Consider the following 27,839-nt stretch of genomic DNA (forward strand, 5'->3'; position numbering starts at 1 on the left):
TATAGTAGGAAACCAATCTTTATTTAAAAAAGAAACATAAATATACCAACAGAGGTTAGAGGTGAAGGAAAGAAAGAAGACCTTTCAGGTAAAGAAATTGCATAATTCAGATCAACTTTCAAAAATATAAGTTCAACTGTTCTGAAAGAAGAAAAGTGAGTTCAAGAGCGCATACGCATGAGACTATTCTCACTAAAGACCTTGTGTGTGCCAGAGACACAACAGCCATGATGACATTACAGCTCATTTTGTTTCATTAATAAACAGTTTTTCTTCTAAATGATAACAGCTCACGTCAAACACATTCAGGTCATTTGTTAAAATAATGGAGACGTGAGTAACAGTAGTGAGTGTTAGTATTGGCTCTCATCAAAAACAAAAATAAAAAGCTTTCCGTCACTTCAAAGCATCCTCAGCTTGCTCTATCCCCTCAGCAAGTAAGTACATAAAAATACTCAAATTCAATCTTGAACATGTAGAGAATGAATTTAATACTCGCGCAACGAGCACTGATCGGAAAAGAAAAGGCTAATGCTCTAATTCAAGAGTACAGTAAGATTCACCAAACTCAAAACGGCTCAGCATCACCATCACTAATGTCGTGAAGGACAAACTGCTAAACAGATGATTCAGAAAATGTGATTAGACACCAGAGGACTGAAATACTTTGTTTTACTACCATAATCAAAACTTTTAAGTGTCAGTTAACAGTCCAGCCAATACTGCTGATTGCACGTGAGGGACCAGTGCAATATGGGCACTTCTTCAAATCAGCACGAACATGAACAAGCACAAGGAGCAAAGTCTGGAGAGTTTTCAGGCCTGTCCTTAAGGTGCATCCAGCCTTTAAGTGTCTCTGCAGGATCCCCCGATCCAGTTCACAGGACACTGAAGATGAGAAATGATTTATGGAAAGAACCATCCAGGATTGTTATCGTTTCTGTTGCATGTGTTAAACTATATTTACACATCCGTGTTGAAGGGAGTGTGGGTGTTTCTCAGGAGATGGTGGAGAACTCTTTGAGCAGGACGTCCTGACTCAGCGTGTTCAGGGAGACGTTCTTCCTCACATTCAGGCTGATGGAGCGCACCTGGGGACACGCACATTTATTACAAGGCTTTATGTTTGTGTAAAACATCTCACTCCACTCACAACAACCTCTCTTCATCAGCTATGCCTCTGTGATTTCCTGCTGAGGTTTCAACACGTTAACGACAGCGACAAATTAATTTATGGCACTGACAATAAATACATCATCCATTCATTTTCTTCCACTTATCCAATTCAGGGCTGCGTGAGGTTGGAGCCTATCCCAGCTACGATAGGGTGAGAGGCAGGCTACACCAGTCTAACACACTTATGTACTGTGCAATTTAGATTCACCAATTAACCTAACCCCACTAACTATCTTCAATAATTGGGAGGATTTTGGTACCACTCCATGGAAGGTGTGTTCTGACCACCTGCATTTGCCAGATATTTTCACACAGACCTCAACTGCTGCACAAAACAGGCATAAACTTTTCTTTGCACCCAAGTCTAACATGGAGGATTATCAGAACTGCAGTCCTCTGAAGGCTTCGCAGTTTCCAATCCCAGAAGCGGTGCACTGGGCGAGGTGAAGCAGGAGCTGTAGTATGTTTGTTTTCCCTTTAGCATGCACAAGCTGTGCACCGTGAATCTGATCAGCAAGGTAGCACTAACAATGTTAAATTATACTGCAACATCCTGAGGAATCTGAGGGACGACATTCAGTGCACGCAGATCGCTTAGCCTCCTTTTGGTATTTCCCCAAAATGAAATTAGATCCAGTGTGTGTGTCGCAGAGGCTCGCAAGAGCACAGAATGAGGCATTCACAGAGCAATATAATAACTGTACTGGAAGTGGTCAAAAGGTACGCAAGAAGATACCTTGAAGAGGAGATTGGCCCTGTTTACATCAGGCAAGATGCTTAATTTTTTGATGGGAGTCCTGAAACTTTATAATTGCCTCTTGTCTAAAAAACAGAAATTAAAACCTCACTAATAGTGCGCTGAGCAATCACCCTCTACCTTCTAGCTGTTGTGTCAATGTGCACCTTTTCTGCTACTTCTGCCTCGTGTCTTGTACTTTCTCCATTAATTTTATAATGAAACAAGCTGGCAAGTAATGGTCTTCCTTAAAAAAAACACAGTAAAATCTGAGAAAATGTTTCTAACACTCCTGAGAGACAGATTTTTGATCATTCTGAGTGAAACGCTGCTTGAGTCAAACATTAGACTGGATGCACTTGAGAAAGAGTTCAAATGGAGTGTATAAAACCCTGAACACTCAAAACAAACCACCCTCCCTCTCTCTTACCAGCTCCTTGAAGAAAGCAGCCTCTTTGGGCTGCTCAGAGTATCTCTCAAACTGGTCCAGGCCATCCTGCAGTTTGAGGGTCAGTGTGTCATAGTTGGACCGTACCACCTCCAACACCTTACAAAAAGATCAGACAAACACAAAATGAAATTAAGTCTCATGTGATTCTCTCAACTGGTTTTTGCATTGTACAGCGAACACTGGGAATGGTTACAGAGCAGTCAAAAATTAATTAGTGTTAAATACTTTATTCCCACACTTTTATTTATGAGGGATCAAGTAATGTTTCAGAGTTGCAACGTAACATTTGGTTCCTCTCCGACTTTTTCCAGCGATAATGTGCCTCACTGTAATGAACCGTTTCACGTGTCATTTAGAAAAATGAGGTTTTATTGACGGATTTCACTTAATTTAAGTTTTATTTCTTCTGTCCCACTTTCTCAGTGCTGTCCGCGCCTTCAGTTGGGACTCTAACAGGCTTATTCAACTGCAGCTGCTTAATTACTTTGTTGTTGAGCGGACTGTTAAGACTCACGGATTAAAAGCATTTTCACAATGAAAGTTTCAGGCTACGAATAATGCAGAATCGTCACTAGTGTGTATAAACTGTGGTTACGTATGCAGAGGAAAGAGTTGCCTCAGCTAATGTCCAGCTGAGATAAGAAGACTGGCTAAAATCAGAGGTAATTATACAGAGATTCTCCACACCTTTCAGCTGTGAAATAGCCACTAAGCAGACCTTTTTCATTTCTTTTTTATTAATGCTCCAGAAAGACTCCACACGGCATGAAAAATTCACAGCAAAGAACATGAGCTGCACTTTGTCATGCTTCTCAGAAAGGCTCCACAAACATGAACACTCATACATTAAACACCCATATGTTAACTTACATTTAGGTCTTATTTCATTTATACATAACATAATTCTCTTTTAGCCATGGCAGCTTATTTACTATCCAGCTGAATCAACATTTTTAGACTTATTAAAGGCTGAGACCTGAAGAGCGTTCTCTAATAAATCTACGACTCTGCTTGTGAATAAAAAGTGCTGTTGTTTTTACTTCAACCTCTGGTGGTACACTGATGAAAAATTCATACCCATATCTCTCTCTCGCTCCCTCCCTCTCCATCTCCCTCCTCTCTGTATGAAAAAGCGGTGGTAGGTTTGAATAGTCAACCAAACTAATGCAAAAAGAAAAAGTAAAGAAGAAAAAAACCAAAAGATATAACAAACTGTTCAGAAGCAAAAATGTTGATATAAAATAAAGGAAAAAGGGGGAATTAAAGGAAAGTGTATGAGGTTGTTAGAAGGGGTTGTTGCTTGTGCAACTGTTTCAGTGTCTAAGCAGATACGATTGTGTGCACGCAGTTGTCACTGTCTTTATCTTGATGCATGGACTAAAAAGCAGGTTTTTAATGTGTTTTAACTCTAGTATTGTAGTCCAGTTTCGTACTTTGTGTGAGGAACAGAGCGTACAGCAGCTTGTTTCAATGCTGCGTGTCTCTGGAGGCCATCCGTCTTCTGGTGTCACTGTAGAGAGTGAAGTCGCTCCAGAGGGCTGGAGAGCAGGGGGTTTGTGTGTGTTGGTGTGTGTGTATGTGTGTTTAGGACAGTATGCCAAAAGACTGAGGGATCAAAATTCAAAGTTTCTTTCAGTTCACTGAAAAACAAAGAGCAAGGGACAGAAGCAGACAAGAGAAAAGTAAAGAGCTGACTCTATAGATGTCATGTGTTCCTGCTTTCTTTATCTCTGTTCTGCTGCATATATGTGAGTCACCGGCTGCATACAGCTACTGAAATGCTGCCCTGGCTGTGGCTGATCTTGTAATTTACAACCAGAGTAATTATTCAGCCGGCATAAACACACTAACCGAACTATTAATCCCAATAGTGACCATGTTCTTTCCTCCAGATTTGAGTTACAAATTGTAATTACTTTGTGCAGAGAAAGCACAATGGGCATTAATCTTAAAACATAAAAACACATAAAATTATATTAATGGCCTTTTATAATGTTTTAAACAGTATCCTGCAGAGGTCTGCACAATGTCGTTATGACAAAGCTGAGTCAGAAGGTTTGGACAGGTCTTGGCATCTTCAGCCTCTCACTGTCAGCGCGTGTTCATGTGTTCACACTGCTCTGCAGTTCATTCATTTACAACGCAGAAACGTGTTTTGGACAGCTGAGACGTGATGTGTTGTGCTTAAGCCAAGCCAGCCACATGTGTACAAAAGCAGTTAAAGCCTAAAATTAGGAGAAGACAAGTAAAAGGGGTTTTTTCCAGTGTTACTCTAAAGAAAATCATTTTTAAACATTTCCAGCTTTCCTCTATCTGTATCAATTTAACCGTAGTGGACAGCTGGAAATTGTCAGCTCTTAAAAACAATCAACTGACTTTTCAGGTCGACAGTCCACTACAGAGCTAACAAATACAGACAGACAACCAAACACAATCACATCCACACCTATGGTCAGCTGAGAATCACTGATCTGAAATGCCTATTTTATGGACTTTAAGAAAGGCAACCGTAGGGCTGTGTGATATGACCAAAATCTCATATCCCGATATAAGAATTCTATCGTCCGATAACGATATAAATCACAAAAATGTAACATTTTCTGTAAATTCTGTGAATCTCGGGCAGCTCGACTTGCGGGAAGTGTTTCCAGCTGCGCGTCATGTAGCTGGAGTCGAGTGTTTTAACCGATGCATGAAACTACACATTTTTAGACATAAGTTGTAAAGGCCGCCGTTTTCTTTGTGAGTATTTATTACACGGCGTGCTGCGGGGAAAAGCCTGTTCTAACGCTTGAGTCTAAGGTTTATTTTTTAGCACCTGGCGGCTCCTTTTTACTTCTAATCCGTAAATAATCTGCTCTTTCACGTGATTCAGTTTATTTTGAAAAGTCTCAACAGGATCTTGAGCTTTATTTTGAAAGGTTTATGTGGAACATAAACAAGCGGACACGCGATGGTGTTACCGTCGTTGTTGCTAACGACAAAGCATAAAAACAGGTGCTTGTCCGTCTGTAGTGTGGTTATATTAAATATAAAAGAAAGAGAGAACTTTAAGAAATTAATATAGCCACTACAGTGACCATCAAAACGATGAAAAAATATTACCGTAAACAGTTTATTTTGCGACACCACGAAACAAACGATAGCGTAAAATGAAACGATAGTTTTTATATCGTTATCTCGTTATATCGAACAGCCCTAGGCAACCGCAGCTTCAACCCAATCTTTGCTGTTCAACCCTTGCATCTAACGAAAAGGCTGTTAATACCAAAGGTGAAAAATAACATAAAACCAGCCGCAGCTCATTGACACCTGAGTTACCTTCTGGCTTTCCTCTTTGTTGTGAATAAATCTAGTAGATAAAAGCAGAGAGGTAATTGGAGAGAATAATGACCAAATCCATCAATTCTTATCAAGTACAAAAAAAACCAAAGTTTTTTTCCTGCTGTTTTCCATCGCGAAAGACTTCACACGAGTCTTAAATGGAACTTATAGAGCTCATATCAGTTCAGCCTCCTTCCAGTCCCGGCTCACGTATTTCCAAAAATTACTGTTTCAAAAGTCGCCCAGCGCTTCTGCTTAATGACTCGATCCACACTCTGTTTGTGTTTGCAAACTATGTGGAAAAATTGTCATTATTTCTACAAGAGCAGCTGCAGACACCAGAGAAATGGCAACATTTGCTGTATTTTATGTACAATAAAATCTCAAATGAGAATAACTCAAGCCTGCCTTTCAGTGTAATGTTTCCCTGAATCTGCCATGATGAGTCTGAAGCTCAGCGATGTGTGTGATAACAACTGCTTTTCTGTGCGTCTCATCACCATAACCAATGTTTGAGTCATTCATTTCTGCCACACTGCTGTAACTACGTCTTGATGAATAGGCTTTTTTCCCCCCAAAACAAAACTCAGTGAGCTTTTCCTCAAACACTTCAGCCTAGTTCATTGTTTACTGAGAAATTCAGAAGATTTTCTTCTGAAAGAACAAGAGTGACATGTCACTGGAGTTCAGCCCAAATGGCCTCGAGACGATATGGAAGTTCATTTTTATTCACATGCAACTTTTAGTCAGGCAAAGTGTTTACCTGCTCTTCTGACAGCTGAGATATGTGGTTCACTGCAGCGTATGACTCAATCTTGGGGTTGAAGTGGTTGATTATGGCCCTGGAAGAAAAACGCAAAAAACTTTTTAAATAAGAAATGGGAGATAAAGGGGATATCCATGCGCATGTATGTGTATGTTTGTTGAATGACTTAATAATTCAACTTCTGTCTCTAACTGTTTTATCCACCTAATACTTTGTTACAGTACATAACTGAGCTGCTCTATAGCAAGTTTCTTATCCTGCAGATTAACTCCAACTTCATCATCATGCACTGCAGCTGCTGATCTTAGCCCTTGTCTGAAGCCTTGGCGAGTTCTGTGTAGCGCCACATAAACCAGTTCTCCACCTGCTACAGCAGCTGTGAGCTTGAGTGCCAGGTGGAGATCCAGAGCTGAGGACTAAAGAGGCAGGACTAGCACAGCAGGCAGCAATTATGAGCTACAATCAAACAAATATTCCACACTTGTTCCACTGTCTGGGACATGGGGAAAAATAAATTAGATGGTTTAATGTGGAAGAATCTTTCTAAACTAATAGTACAAAAAGTTGAAACAGAGTCGTGACCCAAAACAAAGAAACAGTGCCAGTCTAAATGTACTATGACACTGGCCACACTGCAACCCGTCCGATGTTGTCCCAGATTAAAAATGACCAATGCAAAAGAGGTTCAAAGATGGGAGAAAACAAAATGTTTTGGATGATTTAAGAGGTAACTCCTGCCACAGTCTATCTGAGTTATGTCAAGAAAAGCATGTTTGTGTGATGCATCCTCCAGATTTTATCAAGGGCAGCTCAGAATGGAAATACATAGCAGAGGAAGAACAGCTGTGCCTCTTGGCCCCAGTTCAATAGATATAATCGGCATATAGGCTACAAGGATCAAACCTGATATCCTTGACAAGTTGTCTGAAATCTGCTGAAAGCAAGGATGTCCAAATACATTTGGCTATGATATGTGGAACAACATCTTATTTAGGTTCAAATAATAATTGATAATTAAATTATATTAAAGGTTTAAATATCTGAAATTTGTATTTTTTGACAAAACGTGTCTGTTAACAGAAAAGTCACCTCTGATACATGTCACTGTCTCCTTTATATTGTTTGGATACACCAGGGAATCAAATCTAAATTCAGAGGCAATCTTCTCCATCATTAGCATTTATTTCCGAGAAACAAACTGCTTTAAAGCTCAAGTATGAGTTGATGCACTAAGCACAGCTGAGAGATTGAATGGCTTATTTTGTACTGGCTTTGGCTGCGTCATATATCAAACAGATTATAGTGACAAACATGCAGAGGATTCTCGGCAGTGGTAATTCTGCTGTCATTTATGTATGGGAAGCCAGCCTATAGTGGAAAAAACAAACTGAGTAAAATGGGTTTGGTCCTTTCATTTAAGTTCATTATAAGACCATCTTCTGTGAATCTTTAGAATTCTGTCTTCGTGTATTTATTCATCCATTCTTTCAACATTTACTCCTGTTATACTCCCAGCCTTCACTTCAGCTCTTCTGATTGCCTTTTTACACAGGGATGCTGTTCTATCAGGAGCCCACTGCATTTGCTAAATCCTCTAGGACTATTCTGTTCATACGGCTGCCCTCTGGGGCCTTCGAGCCAGGGTGACCTCAGAGGATCATCTCCCCAGAGAAGATGGAGGAGGAAAGGGAGATTACAGGGAAAAGATTTGAGGAAGAGACCAAGTACAATATCTGTGTGAGGTTGGGGTGAAGGAGATAAAAGCTTAAAAATTTATAAAATAGAGGGGCCTAGGGGACTAAAAAAAGTCAGATGGTAGAGAACCCAAATTACGGCTCTGAAGACTTCGCTCACTTTCAGCTCCCTTCAATCCAGTATGACTCATTTCTCCTTCTTAGGATACAGAAATCAGAGTAAAGAGTGTGAGTGCGGGTGTGTGGCTGTGTGATTACCGAACATTGACAAGGGCATGTGTGACTTTACTGGCTGCCTCCTTCCACTGGCCTGTGTTAGTTGAAACTCTCAAAACTGGAAAGCAGAATGACAGAAATACACAAAAATCCTTTTTAGGATTAAGGCTGTATAAAGATGGCTGTGCGTATTAAATAGTTCAGGAATGCTTTAAAAGAAATAAATTAAAAACTCAAGCATGAGGTTACATACCCATGCAGTAGAGGTTGTCGAAGACCTGATGCATTCGTACGATTTCGTAGTACAGCTCGTCGTAGCTGTTGGAGGTGGGCAGGAATGTGTCGCCGTAAGTTATGAACATGTTGAACAGGTTTACTACCTGGATAAAGTGACACACACTAGGATTAGCTGAGCATTACATTTATAGAAAGTACCCAACAAGAGAAAAATAAACCAAAAAGAGGATTTATAAAGGAAAATTACATTTACACCACATCCGTTTGGTGCTTTTAATCTCCTTGGACAAACATAAAATTTGTTTAGATTCGTGGTTGAAGCGCCACTACTAGAATCTGTCTTCTTACTAACTCTCACACATACAGCATCTCTATTAAACCAATCCTCACTGTGGTTTGTGGTCTGGTCCTGTGCCTCCATGTGTTTTTTTTTTAACAGTGTATGATTCTCACCAGCAAGGCCAGATGAAAGATGTTGTGCTTGGCCAGCAGTGTGGTCTCATTTGACAGCAGGAACTTCAGCAGGTTGATGAGAGCTAATGCAGAGGGAGACATGCTTGCATTAATGAAATACAGAGGAGTGTTGCTAATCGTCTAGCAGCACAGGCATATGGCAGCAGACTGCTTTCCTTAGTGTGCAGCTTTATTAAGGTAGATAATGGAATCACAGGAGGGGGGGTCTTTCAACACCAAATCTAGCCTCTTCACGGGCTTTTATTGAGGCAAACAATCCCACGAGAAGAACCAAAATGTGCACACACAAAAAAAAGCTCCAACATGAGTTGGCACAGCAACATGCTAAAAGAAGACAAACAATCGAATTCATTTTTCTCTCCAGTGTCATTTCATGGTACGCTATTATCTCCACCAGGAAAAGAGAGTCGGGGTTATTCAGGGAATTAAGCTGATTATTGGTCTGATTAGAGGAATCTGTATTCTAATGAGACACAGCGCGATGAGGCCATTACAAGCTGAAATGTTATCCTATTGTTTGTTGACCAGGCTGAAAACAAGGCCACGAGGATGGATTGTGCTTTCTTTAGAGACTCATTATCTGGTTTCAGTGATGCAGTACATTTACAAAACAACACTTTAGAAGAAAATTGTGTTTGTTTTGCAAAAGCAGGAACTATTTGCTCAGCTCGTGAGGTGATATATATTTAGCAAATCAAACATTTTAAATTAGTCATATGTTGTCTCTCAGGTCATTTAAACCTAGGTTAAAAGTAACCTGTTGAGCATTTACTTATTTTCTGGTATATACATCAACAGTCATGTGAAAAAGAACTTTTCACAGGACTCTAAGTAAATACACCCAATGATTCAATAGCTTGTAAACCCACCTTAAGCTGCAATAACTTCAAATTTAACTTCAAATTCATTTTCAGTTTGACTTTATCCATCTCTCAAATCACTGTGGAGCAATTTTGGCCCACTCTTCTTTGCAAACTTGGTTTGGTTCAGTGAGGTTTGTGGGCATTTGTTTATGCACAGTTCTCTTAAGCTCCCACCACAGTATTTCAGTTGTGTTGAAGTCTGGACTTTGAATGAGTCACTGCAACTGCACTGCCTTGACTCTTCTTTTTTAAGCCATTCTGTTGTAGATTTGCTCCTTGCTTGAGATCATTGTCCCGTTTCATGAACCAAAATGTTTAACTGTTGGGCAGAAGTCCCTACATTTGACTCTAGAGTATGAATACTGTTTTATACAAAGGAGTTTATGGTTACTCAACAACCGCAAGGTGCCCAGGTCCTGTCCCTGCAAAACAAACCAATATCATCATCCCTCCACCACCATGCTGACAGTTGGTATGAGGTATTTGTGCTGACATGCTGTGGTGTTGCGAATTACGACCAAACATCCCCACTTTAATCTGTTCTCTCCAAAGAACATTGTTCCAGAAGTCTTAAAATCTTTGTTCAGATCCAACAGACGCCACGTCACCATTTCTCCTGGCAAGCCCTCTGAATAATCCATATTTGCACAGTTTTTTCCAGCTGCACTGTCATGAACATTAACATGCTACATGCTGAGGCGTGTAGAGTCTCAGATGATCTTGGGTTAAATCTACTTGAACGTTCATTCGTGGAAAGACTGCGGTATTGTGTTAACACACCTGAATGCGCCATGCAAGCAAATACCTCAAACTTCTGCTCTTATAGAGGTGGTCATGCTTGCAAATGATCAACAATCAAGTGCATTTGATTAGCAGCACCTGGGTGCTACTTACCTTCTAAACTCTAAAAGCAGTAAGGGTGTACTTATCTACTATCTAAAACGTATCTACTTATTTCTGTGAAAAGGTCATAAATTGGAAATTGTTCTTCAGAGCTTTGAGGGACTGTGCTTTGAGCTAAATGGTATTATCAGCTCACTAATTCACAAAAACTGGGATGAAAATGGAAAAGCTGAGATTGACTCTAAAATACAAGGACACTGGGATTTAAATTATGAGATAACCTGTGATATATAAAAAAACAGCAGGCATTTCATTAAATTCACCTTATTTCACCCTGAGAAATAAATCCTATCTGAATGGGGCTTTTTTTCTGACAAACAGTACATAAGCGAGAAGATGAGGTATCATTACCTGACCAAAGCTCTCTCCAGGTGTAGTGTAATCTGATTCTACATTTCTTTTGGTAACAAAGGAGTTTGTGGATGATCTGCACACAGCGCCTGCACAGGAAATAAGACAAGAAACTCTGATTGAATCGATTTGATGATGGATGAGTCATAATGATATATGTGTAATTTAATGTGTTCTCACAGGTATAAATCCATGGGGAAATCCTTCATCATGTGAGTAACAATAAACTCCACCATCAGATCTGCACAAAAGATAACTGTTAAAATGCATGACCTTTGATTGCATAATAATGAGGTTTAAAACTCAGAAGTTAGGCCTTACAGCTAACAGATATCATTGCTGATTTGAATCCATAGTAAACAAGTGTTAAAACACTCTTCTTACCTAGAACAGCGCACACCAGCGGCCGTGACGGGATGTTCTTGTCCACTGCTTTTTTCCTGTGCCTCATAGGCTGAAAAATATAGAAATAGAAAAATATGTTAATATGCACAGATACTCTGTAATTTTAATAATTACAACTGTACAAGACAAGCCTACTTTGCAGTTTTGGAAACAGTTTTTACAGCTGTATGTTATTTATTGTTAAGTGACACAGAACAGATAATCAGCAGACACTAAATAACAGTCACAGTCAGAAACTGACAGCATCTGCACGGGTATGTAATCCTTCAAAGTACAACTTTTAAGAGAGTAACTTTATTTGCAACTCTATTCCTTCCATCTTAGTGTCGGAGTTCAGTCACTGCCTATCTCATGTTTTGCCAGATATCTCACTGGCCAGGTTGCTTTTGTGCTATATGTCAATTTCATTTAGCTGTTTTCACAAAGAGGATTTGTGGGAGGTACTCCAATTCTACTGTTTTGAACTGTCAGCAGTCCTCCTTCTGGTCTGGAGATCAGTGAGCAAGAGGGCCACACTAACCAGAATCTGTAGCAGTGGGCAATTTTTCCATGCACTGCTATTCTGAGCTCACAGAGGCTGCAGAGAAGAACAAGGTCTACAGCCGCCAGCTGAAGTCCAAAATGATGGAGTCTGAGTTTAGCTACAGAACGAGATTCACTCAAGAGCTGATTATATGTTTCAGTTGACAAAACTAAAACAGTTGATACCTCCAACCAACTGCAGACACCATATACCACACCCAGTGTCCACACTTGAAATGCTCCATTCTTTCTATCTAACTATCTTTGATGCACAAGAGGAAGCAATCAGATGGAGTAATATCAGGCGAGGGAAGACAAGTAGGGAGTTAAAAATATCTTAGTAGGGGGAAACGAACCAGCGCACATTTTTAAAGCGTACAATTCACTGTGCCACTGTGTAACATTTAGATTCATCTGTGCTGCAAGATGTTATAATAGAACATGCAGTAAAAAGTCTGATCCTAGGGAATGAATTCAGTTTTCAACCCCCGGGAACAATCAAAAGAGTGATGATCACGGCCTGGGTCACCATCCTGACCTGATGTGTCCCCTTAGAGTGAAACATCTTCCACTGACAGTGCAGGTTTATTACATTAACACTGGGCTATTCACAGAGACCATACAAATGACAAATGTCCACACCTGTCTAACGCAGATCCCAGTGTTGACCGTGCACTGTCACACAAAATCCTGACTCAGGAAAGTTACTTCTCACACCTGTTCATGGAAATGACCATGATGTACGCTAATCACGCATAACAGAAACAGGCTGGACTTTCGGATCGCACCTTGTAATTACTTCTATCCTCACTGAGTGTCACTCACACGGCCATGAACTCACCATTCGATGGAGACTGACTCTGAAGTTCATATTGTCATCATGAAGAAAGGCATCAGCATACTGGTCCTATCGTACAGGGAAGGATTAAAAACAAAGATGGTCAGGTTGATGGAGAATGTGGTCGGTGGCATTTGTTGCAGGACGGTAGGTTCTCATACCTCGGCTATGCAGGTGAGAATAATCAGGCACAGTCTGGCGCTGTTGAGTCGGTGCTCATCTTTGAAAACAATAACAGATAAAAGGACTAAACATAAACAACCCACAACATGATGACAGCTATAACAGTTTAATAATTTGGGGGGGCACTTTAGGACAAAGATGAAATTAAAATTACCAGAATGAATGATTATAAGAAGGTAGAGTAGCAGAGACCAAGAGAAAGAGGATTTAAATCTTTTTGTTACCTTTTGTATCCTGCATTACAATGGAAGCATACTTGAGGAAGGTGATGAGAAGGTTGCTGGTCTGCAGGTTGGGATCCAGAGGCAGTTCTGGGTTGCTCATCACTATAATGCAAATGTAGAAATGACAGTACAGATAAACATCATCACTAGGGTAAAAAAAAAAAAAAAAAAAAAAAAAAAAAAAAAACACACACACAGTCAAACTAATTTCCTTGTTTTCAGATTTACTCTGAATCCAGAAAACAAAAGAGTTGCAAAAAAAGAAATTTTGAAGTTAGTCCCAGTCTTTAAATTATGACTCTCCATGAAACCTGAGCCCATCTTAAAGCCACCATTAACAACAGCATGACACTGAAACAACAGCTGTCTTGATGCATGCTCAATCATCCAGGTAAGTTAATCCCAAAAGGTTGATTCTGTTCATCTGGACGTAGCTGTTTGACCTCACAGCCCAACTGTTCATTCAGTGGGTTGGTTTCAGTCATTGTGCAAATGTACTGTTTATATGGTTGGGGAATCCTGCAGTCAGCTGAGACTGAAGAAATCACTTGGATGAGTGACAAAACGTTTCTCCCACTGAAATTGCTACGTCCAGATGAACAGACTCAGCCTTTTGGGATAAAACAGCAGCTAACTTGTTTGGGTAAACGGAGTGTTCATTCACGCACAAAAAGTAATGTGTTTTTGCCATTACTGTAGCTACTGTATTTAACTGTGCAGTCTAGACAAGCATTTTCATCCATTTAAAAATCTCTGCTCTCTGAAACATACAGCTTGACTCATGGTTAAATGATGAGCTGGTCATGTCCCTCCACCCCACAAAACCCTCCTGTGTTTCCTTCTTCCTCAGCACACAGCAGGCATACCACCAAAAAAAACAAAAAGATTTCACACCATCTATCGTGTGAGGCTCGACTGTAGAAGGAAATGCATATTCCTGACATGTGATTACAAGGCACATGTATGTTCCACACAAAAGACCTCAGGGCTGACGCTCTCTCAACTTTTCATGATGCACACTGCATGTGAAACTCTCATTTGTATTTGAAGCTGGAGGTTAATATTTTATATAGAAAATGGCTCTTGGGTTTGAAGTTATCCAGAGATAGAAACATGTACCTTTTAACAGTTACAGCACATGTGTATGCCAAATGAGCTGCTTTTCAATGTGCCAGCATCAACATACACCATCCACAAAAGCTGAAGTGGGAGCTATGAACTCCTTTTCAAAGTGAGATTAGTAAGCAGCTGAAGTAGCATTAATAATTCACTTATTAAGGTGTAATAAATCGAGTGTGTATTAGGAACTCAATTCTATCAGGTAAAGAGCACAAACTGTATTTTTTATTTCTGCCTCTTTGCTTTTGAGTGTTTAAAAGCAAACGTGAACAAAAGCTGCCAGATTCAAAGGGAGTGTTTAAAAATGCATATTAAAAGTTACGATTAAATGGACGCAAAGAAGCAGAGACCATTAACGCTCCACAGCTTTAGAGACCTTTGCAGTGCTCTCGGCCTATTCAGGTGCTTTGAAGGGTCATTTTTTGTTATATCAAAGAAGACAAGGTTACAGTTTTTTAGGTTAAAAAACCGAATCCTGTAACTGAGTCTATTCAATCAATTTTCAACCTCCAGACAACGCCTTTAAAACGGTCTGTTGACTGACTACTGCGGTCAACAAATATTCTTTCTAGAAACTTTAAAATGTGCTCCCAAACAGTGATATAAAGCCAGTGAGAGTTGCCCTCCGAAACCAATGATTAATGCCCCTGACATCATGTAAGCTTTTCTGGGTCTACGCGTGTCTGAATCAAAATATTAAGTGTACGGCTTACTGTCAAGGGAGGGCGGCGTTGTGCCAAGTGGCGTCGTAGGGGTGGTTGGAGTAGTGGTGGTAGGTGTGGCGGCAATGTCGATCTCGGGATGGCTCTGTGGAAAGACATGACACACATAAAAACACCTCATTAACAGTGATTAACCTTGCCTAGAGTCTCATAATGTAAAGAAAAGCTGAGTCAGTGAGAAAACAAGAAGAGTAGTAGAGACAGATTACGTTTAGGAGAGTGAAACATCTACAGAACGATGCACTAATCATTCACCTAATCTCTTCATTTACCCTGAAATATGCAAATAAGCACAACACTGCAAAAAAGCAACACATTTGTGAGCTGGTCCTGAGGCTGCCATCTTATCCTTATTTAGGTCGTTAGCTCAAACGCTTTACTCTTATCAAGTCATTTATACTAAAAGAGCAAAACACATTAAATTGCAAGCAACTCCAATCTTTTCACTTCCGAAGCCTTTATATATGACAAATGCATGTAATTAACTCCCATAGTTAGTATTTTCTCTCTATAGTCTTTTTTTTTCTCTCTTCTGTTTCACTCACAACACATGGCTGTCCTTCCCCGGGCCTGGTTCTTTCAAAGGTCTCCTCATGATAAAACAGTTTTTCCTGTGCCCACTTATACATAAAAAGTGATGCCTGTTTCCGCTTCTACTCTTAACCACTGGTCTGCGCATCGGTCGTTATTGGCAAATCATCTCACAGATACCATGTGTAGCAGAAGATTTAAGATTAAAAAGATTTCAACCTCGAGAGGAGGTAAATGATAAGGTTTGCTAAAGATTAAATCATAAAACTCAAAGTTTTCTGAACCTCAGGAACTTTTGGACCTGAGGACCTTTGCTTAGCGTGAGGACCACCTGTAATATCTCTTTAAATTAAATCATAAATGAAGACAAGGTAGTTTCTTACCAACTTTCTGTGAGTTACAGTGCAGGCCAAAAGGCATCAACACACAAAATTACAGAAAAACTAAGGGGTGGAATAACTTTTACTTGACCTCTAACATCCAAAAGCTGTGAGCATAGAAGAACACAAAAAAGTGTTGTATGTTACCTGTGCCAAGACAGTGATGAAGTTGCGGTTGAGATGCACAGCCTCATAGAGTGCCAGCAGAATCGCCTCATTTGTCCTTGAAATGAAAGTTAAGTTAGAGAGAACACTTTTTTTATTGGATAAATATCCAAATTTTACAAAATAGTGGACTGAGCGTTCCAGCCTTTGATCCAGTCAAGCTCAAGGAACAACTGGAAAAGCACTCTGCTGCTCAAAGTTTCTTAACAACGGCTTCACGCATCAGCAGGTCACTTTTTTAATTTTCTGTGTCATTAACTACTGCACAATGTTTGAACAGAATAATAAATCATTTCCCAAATTCCCTCGTAATGCATTGTCCATTTTTATGTTGTTAGAAATTGGGACATTAGTCATGTAAAACAACAGTGAGTATACTGATTATGAACACAAGTATTTGACTGCAGTTTTAAACATATTAAGTTAGTTGGCCTGAGCCAAACTGTCTGTACTAAACAATGCAACAGTTTTTATCTTCTACTTTCTTCAAAAACATCATACCATATAAAAGTTATATTGTCTACTGCTATATATTTTTCCCCGTCAGTCTAGACTAAATAACTCACAGTGAAAAAGTGATTATATACCAAGCCAAGAAGTCCAATAAACTTCCTACAACATCTGCTGTAAAGCTGTAGTGAGGAATAGACCAGAAGAAGCGTACAAATGATTTATAAACCCACAAGCACAGCAGCCCAAAACCTGTGAGATGCAAGAAATCTGAAACAAAACTTTTCCTTCAGTTCAGCATTAACTCAAAACTCAAACTAAATAGTAAAGTAAAAAAGGTGTAAGAAAAACCCCGACCCCTAACCCTAACGGAGAGATCAGAGAACCTCCTGAAGGAGGACAAAGCATCAGGCCTTGGTGGTAAACTAGCAAGACTGAAGTGACTGAGAGAATTATACAGCAGCTGACTATATATATCAGACTGATCTCAACACTCAGTTTCACAATGTTTTTCTACTTTTAGATCGGTATGATGTCACAGAGAGCGTGTATACCTACTATGGACATCTTAAGCACACATCTATGTCTGCGAGCCCAGAAGCCCCACCCACCTGTTGTAAAAATGTTCTGTTTGCAAGGGGCATCCAATGAGAACGAAGATGGCTTGGAATGGAACTTATTTCAGAGACAGCATTAACTGAAATGCTAAACTAAAGACCAGTATAATACAAAGACTTTAAGTCTTGCAAGGTTCTAATATGGAACTGAAAATGAGCAACAAAGCAAGAGCAAACATCTGTATGCAATGATGGGCTTAGCTGCGGGAAGTTTATTGTTTTTTTTGTTGATGAGTGAGTATAGGGGTGGGATTTAATAAGTTTTCTTCGTCCCACTCCTTTTTCAGGCAATTTTTGTTTTTTGTTTTGTGCATTTTATGTTCAATATAGGTATTTGTTGTGCCTGAAAATGAACAAATAAATGAATGAATGAATGAATGAATGAATGAATGAAACAAATCGTCTAATCTGATGACACAAGCACTATTTCAGAGGAGCACTCGGTCTACTCATCACCTGAAAAATGGATGCAAATGGAGCAAAAGCAAAATTATAGTACCTTTGTCTAAGTGGTTTAGACAAAGGCCACAATCAAATACTCCTGTGTTATTATGGCTTACTGGATGTGGACTGATGGGCAAAAATAGTGATTTAATTCCATGCAAGTCCATGCATCTAAATGATGAAATAACATGGCGAGATATCTAAAATTCTACCAGATAAATCTTGTTTTTATTAATGAAACTGAGGTTCTGACAAATGGACTTAAAGATATTAAAAACTATATGTAACACATTGTAAATATAACAGTAAATACTGGGTTAAACTTATTAATATCTGAGTGTCTTCCTTCTGTTTATAGTATTTCAGCCAACCTGTTCATTCGTACTCTAATTCTGTCCTGTTACTTTTAACTTGAGTATAAAGAACAATGAATCTGTCTGATGTAGGAAGTGAAACAGCTTTGCACTTACTGTACGGAGAGCTTCTCATCAGCATCTGCTATAAACATGCTGCCCACCATACTAGTGAGGGTAGAGAAGAAGCCACCCTGGTTCTCCTCCTCTTTGTCTTTGTACTGCCTAAAAAGAGAAAAAGACCAGATGGACAGAAAGTAGAAAGAACAAAAAAAGAGGAGTGAATGACAAATTAATGAAAGGCAGGTAAGCCACAAAAGAGAGCAATAAAAACAGCCATGCCTAACCTAACACACATTTACCTAACACCTCCTTTTGCTCTCTGCAGTTTATTATCTACGGGCAATCAGTTTATACACAAAAACAATGAAGTGCATTGAGCCACCATCCATCATTTTGATGTGTCTGTCTATGCACGCAGACAAACAAGACCTCCTTCACACACAGCATTTTAATATCTGAACCTTTCCTCATCCAAAAAACATTACAGACTCCCAAAGAAAGCTGTCAGATATAAATAACTAAAGCTATGAAGGCCTGTTTTCTTTTAAGGAGAATAGAAATAGAACATTTGCAGGATACATCAAACTAAACTGATGGTACCAACACTCTCAGCACACTATGTACTGCATCATTAAAAACACCTTTTTGACAGATGGAAGTTTTAAATCGCACCTGTTATATTCTGTCAGAGCTTGGTGGACAACCATACCCATTCCCTGGAAAAGAAAAACATTCAAGGTGTCAGTGAAAGCTTTGATTATCTGTCTGATGTAAAGACCACCTACATCAGGCTGGCTATTTATTATTCTGCAATTACAACAGCTAGTGACAGCATACTTACATCTAGTGTTGGTTCATCATCCACAATGGAGAGCTTTACAATGTATGGATTCACAGACTATAACAGAAAAGGAAAAGTAAATACTTTATTATTAAAGACCATGAAAGACCATTCTTTATTTATTATAACTTACTAACTCAAGAGCCTCCTACCCAGTATATACACTAACAACCTGCAACATTTAACTGGTCAGGCTAAGCAATGCAATGTTCAGAAATGCAAATAAAAATACATCATCCTTTTTGAAGGTTATTTTTCTTTCTAGAGGGTGAAAATATGGCGTCAAGAAGGGCTTTGGTACAAAAAATAATGTTTTTAAACTCTATACCAAGTGCAGAAAATGGATGCTGGAATATTATTCTTTTTGTCCCCGATGCACCCAAGATGGCATCCCAGTAAGACTACAAATAGAAACAGTCAGCCGGTAAAGTCACCCTGATGATGCATGAAGACACTGTTTTACCCCTCATCCACATTGGCTTAACTAATTAGAGTGTGGCACCATTAATATTCTGGAAACATGATTTAAAACGCCCGAGTTATTTTCTTCCTCTTAGTTATTTTTACCTATTATTCTCTACTGTTGCGGTGTTTAGAGACTAATAATTGCCTTTAACATATCTTCTCATTTTTAGACTTTACAGCAGAAGATACATATCAGTTTCCAGAAGGAGATTCGTCGGAGAACAAGAGGTTGATCTTTGCTTTTGGATACACAACCCGGTTCAGTCTCACATGGGTCTTATACTGGAGTTCATGACTATTGTAGAAAAAGCTTTATATGAAGAAACGCTAGCACAGTCAAAAGTCAGCATATGCACATCAAACAGACCTCATATTTTCTATAGTTCACCAGGAGAGCCAGAAGCACCACAGCATCATAACCATGCTGCCCTCTGCTGGATGCATCTGACAGAATCTGAGCAGGAAACAAACAGAGAGCAAAGATGAATAGACCAGAGCTGAGAGACAATTTCAAAATATAACTGAAAATCACAGAATTATATTTTCTATTCAAATGATTTACCTGAAGAATGGCTTCAAAGATGCTATTGATCATCACATATTCTAGTATAGTGTTCTGGCTAATATTGTCTGTTACCTGTAACACAATATTTCAACAGCTGTAACATTTTGTGTAACAGCAGAACAAGCATATCAAATGATAATTATCATACATGCTCCATCTCACCGTCACCAAACACAGCAACAGTTTGAGGCAAAGGCTCTTGAGACTCTCTGAGCTGTCTCCACAGAGAAGGCTGTCCAGTCTCTCCATCAGGTCCTGCAGGAGACACAAACAAAAGGAAGTGTATGAATGAGTAAAAAAAAAGCAACAACTCAACCCATCTTTCCCTTTACATCTTTATTTACTAATCGACTTCACTCAATTTCATTTCTATTTCTATTTCTATTTTCTATTTCTTTCTATTTTGGTTTAGAGTCTAACATACCTTCATCCTTTGCTCAGCCTTATCAAACCCCATGAGCATGTTGATAATATCAAACCCGGACGCCGACTTGTTCTTCTGGTGGACCCCTCGGAAAAGTGCACAGAGAGTCTGGAAGTAAAGGAGGACACATGGGCTGCTTAACACATGTTTCATGAATCGGCACGTCTGTAAAGCACCCCACATCATTTTGCATTGGTAATTTCTAAATGTTATGCAGATTTTCGAAGATTTACAGCAAGGGGAGATGCCTCAAAGGTGTGGAACATCAGGTAAATATGTACTATATATTTGAGTTTTGATAGACAGAAGTCATACTACACGGTAATGACTCTGCTGTGTTGTGACAGATCTATGGGCTTTTTGAGTGTGCTGTTTTGGATTTTGGATTTTTTTTCCATGCTTGATGGTGTTTATGGTGAACTCTGCTATTGCTCCCTTTTCTGTTTAACCCAGCTTTTCAACCAATCAGCATTCAACTGCTACATAATGTCAGTGCCACCAGGCTACACTGTGTTGTTTTTTGAAGGGCACTGCAGGTGGGTACTTCTGCATTGGTTGCATACTTAAACTTCACTCTGAATAGAAAAAGACCTAAAAAGCAATACTGATGCAGGTCCATAAATCCTGCATGAGACAACAACAGTCATGGGATGATATTGTCGCTGTTACTGCATCAAGGAGAAAAATAGTTTTAGTATGTTTCATTATTTAACAGGGTTAAGCTTTAATACTGTAGTTATTATAAACTGCAATCATAACACCTCTATGCATATCAACACACTCATTATAGAATGCCATTAACCTAAATATTTTTTATTTTTTAAAAACCACAACACACATTTCCACATTTTTGTGAAATGATATTATAAAATAAAAATATGGAGTCAAGCTAACATAATTTATCAGTCAAAAGAAGCTAACAGCCTGATCAACATACTTAGATTGCTCCTAATGTGATGATTATATACACAATGTGCACGCAGTTGAAAATCCAGGTGACAGTTACCTGCAGGGCATTGACCACTTTGATCTGGTGCTCCTCTCCCAGAGCCTGAACGCAGTGGTGAAACAGAGAGTTGATGTTGTCTTGAATGCGCTGGACGTCCTCCCCATCCACACTCTCCAACTTTGACTCCAGGTACTCTAGGTTCACCTGCGGGTAAAAAAGATAAAAGTGTTGAGTGAAAGGCAAGGAGAATTAAACGTTAAGGGTGCATAAGTCATATAAAAGATTCACTTCAAAATCTCAGACTACTCTCCTGTTAAAAAAGCAATAGCCTAACCATTCATAGTAGAGAAGTATCACAATAAATGCAAATTATACTGCCTGGCAATCTTCAAAAGTCCTTATCTCTGCAGTATTTGGTTGCAGTGTATTTGATTTGAGCATCAGTACTTCCTCTTTTCTAAAGTATGCATTCTTTAAACTATGTGCATCACATCACTGCTGCAGCTTCACATAACCACAGAGTGCACTGTGAGAGATTTCCTGTTATGCAGCACACTTCTTTCTCCTTACCTTCATAAGAAACAGCTCATCCCAGAAACGAGGGTTATTTTTTGCTGGGTCTTCTTTCTAAATCAAGCAGAAATGACATTGTTAGCACTTGAACATAATGCATTTCTCAAAACTCTCAACATCGACATTGTTTGACTTTCTATGATACTCACTGCAAAAATCTCATCATACATGAGGACCACCTTCTCTTTCAAGGGCTTTTTAGAGGATGACGTCCTCCTCAGCAGCCCTGCCTTCTTCTCCACCTGAGACATGATTAAGTCTGAGAAGATAACCACAGTTAAAAGACATATATATTTAATGCGTATTTGTCTTCTTTTTTCAGCTGCTCCCTTTAGAGCAGATTATCTGCTTCCATCTCTCTGTATTCCTAGCTTTTTCCTTCGTCAAACCAACTCTTTGCATGTCCTCCTTCACTACATCCACGAATTGTCCCTGTGTTCTTCCTTTTTCCCCACCTGGTAGGTCCATAATCAGCATCCTTTGTACAATGTATCCAGCCAGCACTCTCCCTTTACCAGTCATAGTTCCAACATTTAAATTCCTCATCTCCACACTCCTGTCATTCCTTCTTTCTCGCTGTACTGAATATGCCTTCCCCCCTCTCCAGCACACAGTTTTTACCTGTACCCTGCTGGTCAACAGCACCAGAGGTAGTTCTTGTTAACCCAGACTCCCCGACCAATCCAATATGGAAATCTCATCCTTCAAAATCTGTATGTTTGATTTGGTAAAGGATTTTATGCCAGATGTCCTCTGTGACCAAACTTAGGACTGGCCCTAGGAGTGCACTGGCTTGTGGAGCCACAATCGTCAATTGATTATTATAAAAACAAGGCTATTAATATTCTGTATTGTTTGAATAAAAGAAAAGATAAGAAACAGATAATAGTCTGACCTGTTTTTCAAGATTTCGTGCCTTTGTCCCACACCCTTTTTATAATGAACAGGTTATGAATGTAAGTATACAGTTTTTATTTAAGAAGTTATTTTCCCATAATCAGACCGAGTAATACGTTTAAAATGAACGTGCATTATCAGTTTGCATTGCCAACATCTTATGGGCTTGCATCAATTGATTATCTGAGTATCATATATCATATTGACATTTGCTCACACTGATCAGTATTAAGCCAACTGGACGTTGAAGTACTAGCTTGTCAGCTAACATTAGCTTGCTAACCACTGCCACCTAACTTGGTGGGATCAAGCAGTAAACAACAAACGGCAACACATCATGTAGCATGCACTGTTGTCCAGCAGACATCCGAAAAGCACTTTAGCGGTTAGGTCATTAAATGTTAATCTAATAAAATGCCCAGATTCCTCCCAGCTGAAGCTAACGCTACGTAGCTTAATATTTGTCACACAAAGATATTAACAACGATTTGGCTGTCAGCTGATATCTGAAAGGGATTATTAGCAACGTTACTGTGTTGTTTAGATTGGTGGCTGTCGTCTGTTCTTACCTCTATTAAAGTTTTAAAACCTATGCTGCTATTGCAGTTCATGAATTCTTGTAACAACAGTATCTGCTAGCATACAGTCAGTATCTGCTAGCATACGGCTGTCGACACTCCTGCTTATCTGCAGGGTCCTAGCGCTACACTTATTGCAACATGTTTACGCCATAGGGCAGCTTTTCCGGGCAAAGGAGACACAGTGAACATTTTGACAATTTAACAGTGCTGACACTGTCAAACACTGATACTACAGAACGTGTCTGTATGAATGAATGAGGAAAATATAGACACCAGACATATGGATGCTGATATTCACGCAAATGCATGAGCTCATATATTTGTCCTTTTCTATTTTTACTTTTGAAACTTTTACCCCTGAGTGACAAAGAGAATGATTAAAATTAAATATTTACTATCTGTGTACAAACTGTCCTACCCGTTAACTCATTATAATTTAATATAAGACTGGGACTCTGGAGAATAACTCATTGTAAAATGGGAATAACTGAGAGGGTCACATCTCTGCAAGATTATCAACCCACCGGATCCGATTCAAAAATATGCAGCAGAAAGGACAGATATTTTGCAATTACGAAAAAAAACTGGAGCATGTTGTGGTTCACAGAAAAGGTTTTGTTGCACATATAAGTGAAGCACAATCAAGTCAAATAGCAGTACAGACCTATTTCACTGGAGATTCATTCAGATAATACCGTCTTTATTTGTGAGGACATTGCTGGCCACGTTCGGATGGTGGCTCCCAGTTACAGGCCTACTTAGATATGACTGGTTTATTCCTGTCGACATGGTAGACAGCTAAAAGTCAATTTTTTGCTTGTGTTTTGTTTTGTTTCATTTTTGAAGTGGTGACGATGTTAATTAAACAAAGAGTCTAAACGTTATTTTTATATTTTCTGTAGTTATAGCCAGTGCACCTTTACTACACAGCCCCTTCTTGGTGATGTTGATCCCACATCAACCTGGGAAAACAACTATTTGCTTTAATATATCACACAATTTTAGCCAAAGATTCTAAATTACAAAACAAATAAAGTGTTAAAATGATTACAGTACTTTTTATGATGCGACAGATTTGTGTATTCTATTAACACTTAGATGTTTGTGACGATTTATTAAATTCTGTTAAAACTGTGTTTATAAAGACGTTGAGTGAGGTAATAATACACTTCCAGAAAACAGCAAAGCTCATACGTGAAATGGTCACCTGACCTCTTTTCTGGCAGTCATGTTGCTTTTAAACAAGGCAGGAAAAGCAGCAAAACTACATAATCAAACACCCTTTTTTCAGACGATGAAAAGATCATTTTATAAGTCTGTTCCAGTTAATATCAAATTAGTGATAGGAAATTTTAGGTCCATAGAAAATTGAAAGTTTCACTAAGCATTTAAGAGTATCAATGTGTCCAAGCCCCTGATGAGTAAATGTAAAAAATAATTGACACAGCAAATAAATGTTTAAGAGTTTTCTGGCATATTTTCACATATCTCAAAGGTTCAGAGAGAAGAGCATACAGTCTGAAGGGTTAAGGCTTGTCTTAAAGTATGTAACTTTATTGTTTGCCCAGCTCATTTCAGCTTGTGGCCTTCATTACAGTCCAACTATTAAGCTCTTCTTTATACCACAAAGATTGCTTGCGGTAGCAGAAATAAACATTTACCCACCTCTGACTGTAATTTATTTTCAGTACATTAAAATCCTGGAGCTTAATTTCACATCTTAGTTTTATTTCTGTAAAAGTTACAGTCTTTTAATGGCTTTTCAGCAGCAGTTTTCTGTCATATTTATGTGACTGCTTCCTATGGAGTTGTGTGGAAATTATGCAGTGAGTTGAGATGAATGAACTCCCTTTTAACTACTTCATACTGCACGTTCATTTTGTCTGTATCTGTGAATTAGAGCAAGTGCTTTGCCGTCTTTATGGTAGACCTGTTTCTCAGGACCAAGATAATATATTTCCCAATGGTTTTGGCTGTAGTTCAAAACAGTAGTTAATGCGTCCATATTTTGACCTCATGCGTTTTTGGTAAATTAACTTTTACAATCAAGGGGTAATATTTCTGGTAAGGAGTACATGGACCACCTCAATTTCCAAAATAAATTAGACAAGCTCTGCTTTTACTGCGTCATTAGACAGAGAAGGAGACGAAGGAAGAGAGTGGAAGAAAATCAGAACCTAATGAGAAAGGAGTAGAGGAGAGAAACTGGGTTTATAGAGTGTGAGAGAACATTAAGAAGGTTTTAACTTTGCAGGTGCTCATTGCTTGAAACTCTTTGTTAAGGTTAAAATTGATGATGAAACAGAAAGGAAAGTTAAACACTACCGCAGTCATTTCTGTCTGCCAGCTACTTGATGCCAGCACAGCTCAATAGTTCTGTTGTAACACATCAGCAGACATAAAGACCTTTGAAAGAGAGTTTCACTAGATTTCACGTTTTAAATGAAGCTGTGGGCAGCGTCAGACAGCTAATAATGCAAAAATACTATGATATATTTCAAGATAATCCAATAACACAACAATATTGTAACAATGTAGTTAATAAAGAACAAGTACAGAATTCATCTGGAACAGTTTGATGCATCATTCAAAAGTACTTCCCTAATAACTGTTAAAGAGGGGTCTAAAATGTTCTGTACATCAGAATGGTATAAGATCCAAATATAAATGCTTGCATGGTTGTTTGCCAGCTTTAAGTCATAGTCAGAATCATGTAAGTGGAGCATTTACACACCTGAGTCACTATTTATACACTGGGTTCAAACTGCTGAATAATCACAATGAGCTCTATCAACAATCAAGAGGGAACTTGATAAAGAATCAATAATCAATAATATCTTTTCATTATCGACCAATACGTCATAGACAGTGAGTATGTAATAGAAAATAACTAATTACTAGAGATCAAAGTGAGAGACACTACATTAGTGAATCTTTAGTTAATGATTAGTTCATAATTATCCTGCCATAGAGCACAATGATTCATTTTATTCATGAGTCATTTATAATTAAGCCTGTTGCAAACAATGAGCCTCGCAAAAGACTAACTACTCGTTATTACTAATTTCTTTAACATATGTTATTCTTTCTATCATGAGTGTCTGTCAGACTTGTTTCACTTCATCCACATGTCAATTTGATTTCATGTGGGCTACGCTAGTAAAATCATTCCATAATTATGGGATAAAAACACCTCACACCCCATTGTCTTAAAACTTTTCAGGCAGCAGAGGGCATTATTTCTTTTTTAATTGTTTTCTATTATTATATAGACAAGTCTGAGATGTCTCAAAAAAATAAGTGCAGTTTGAAAAATAATATTTTAGTTTTTAAATTAAGTAAATTAATGCACATTTGATGTGCATTAAAAGAATACAGTAGAAAGGCGCAAAACTTTCACATGTAGAGTTTCTGTAAATAAACCAAACTAGTATTTTTTAATACAGCAGCCCATTTTACACTTTGCAAAGCCAAACACCAGGCCAGCTCAGGGCCTTGGTTCCAGCACATGTTTGTTTGTTTTTTGGTCTCCCAACTGTGCATCGTCCCAATTAGTCATACATAATTTTTTCTGCTGGGACTTACAAAGACAATTGACTCTCCCCAAATCTTCTATTGTGTCCCAACTGTCTGCTCTTTGACCCGGCAGAAGATCAAATGATAGCCTTTATAGCTGTGAAGGTACCATGTGGCACAATAAGAGGAATAAATACCTGTTTAAAAATAATGATGGTAGGTAGGCAGGGTGTATGTAAATGTCTGAAGGATGTTGGTAACCCACAGTGAGCCTCTTGATTTCACTTCTGTAAATACAAGTGGAAACAATTTGGAAAAAAACAAAGCTTTTTGGTACTGAATGGGTGAAGAAGGCACATTATTGATGTTGATTTGGGGGGTTTTGTTACATAAACAAAGGACTGATGATGAAACCTGAATGACAGAACTGTTGGTTGCCACTCTGAACAGATATGAAATCTGTCTCACCAATAAGGGCAACATCTCTGGTTCCTTGGTGTCAGAAGCCTACTGGTTCTCTCTTCTCCCCATCAATGTTATTGTAGATGTGTGTTTCAGGGCACATGTAGACTTGATTGACAGCCATTAACCACCCGGTAGGGCAGAATACCTGCAGGCTTTGGACACCCAGAAGGACAGCTTCAAGCCTGTGAGACAGACAAATTCACACTGGCTCCTAGAACAGGAGCTGCGCTCTAAAGGGTCTGTTTCAGAAAAAACAGAGGGATGTACTATAATTCATAAACTACCGAGGAGACAGGCAGGAGAGCAACAAAAATATTTGTCATCAACGCTTTCTGTTTTTCACCCCGGGCATCTAT

At 38.9% G+C, this 27,839-nt stretch overlaps 1 protein-coding gene across 2 annotated transcripts; it reads right to left on the minus strand.

The window, feature by feature from the left end:
- armh3 (armadillo like helical domain containing 3) lies at positions 1-23,630 on the minus strand. Of its 2 annotated transcripts, XM_026170117.1 has the most exons (26): positions 23,491-23,630; positions 22,174-22,283; positions 22,022-22,078; positions 21,509-21,655; positions 20,503-20,610; positions 20,241-20,333; positions 20,076-20,150; positions 19,881-19,967; positions 19,049-19,105; positions 18,880-18,923; positions 18,262-18,369; positions 16,263-16,338; positions 15,196-15,289; positions 13,364-13,465; positions 13,118-13,176; positions 12,960-13,025; positions 11,576-11,645; positions 11,372-11,432; positions 11,192-11,280; positions 9,054-9,136; positions 8,617-8,743; positions 8,406-8,481; positions 6,451-6,529; positions 2,343-2,459; positions 968-1,091; positions 1-888 (listed from the first exon to the last, which is right to left on the minus strand). In XM_026170117.1, exons 2-25 carry the CDS (start codon positions 22,273-22,275, stop codon positions 999-1,001), a joined length of 2,070 nt encoding a protein of 689 aa, XP_026025902.1. In that variant the 5' UTR covers positions 22,276-22,283; positions 23,491-23,630; the 3' UTR covers positions 1-888; positions 968-998. The 2 variants fall into 2 exon arrangements, with proteins under 2 accessions (XP_026025902.1, XP_026025901.1); XM_026170116.1 differs by having other exon boundaries at positions 1-1,091; positions 23,491-23,629.
- Positions 23,631-27,839: the final 4,209 nt, after the last annotated feature.

This window comes from Astatotilapia calliptera, chromosome 6, assembly GCF_900246225.1.
Source record: "Astatotilapia calliptera chromosome 6, fAstCal1.2, whole genome shotgun sequence".
In the NCBI taxonomy this organism is placed as follows: Eukaryota; Metazoa; Chordata; class Actinopteri; order Cichliformes; family Cichlidae; genus Astatotilapia; species Astatotilapia calliptera.

Excerpts from the sequence above, each read along its gene's own strand:
- armh3 (XM_026170117.1), bottom strand. The coding sequence starts at position 22,275 with ATGTCTCAGGTGGAGAAGAAGGCAGGGCTGCTGAGGAGGACGTCATCC. Across the intron at positions 20,334-20,502 it reads AGGCTGAGCAAAGGATGAAG|GACCTGATGGAGAGACTGGA; the intron begins GTATGTTAGACT and ends TGTCTCCTGCAG. Across the intron at positions 8,482-8,616 it reads CGACAACCTCTACTGCATGG|TTTTGAGAGTTTCAACTAAC; the intron begins GTATGTAACCTC and ends TCTGCTTTCCAG.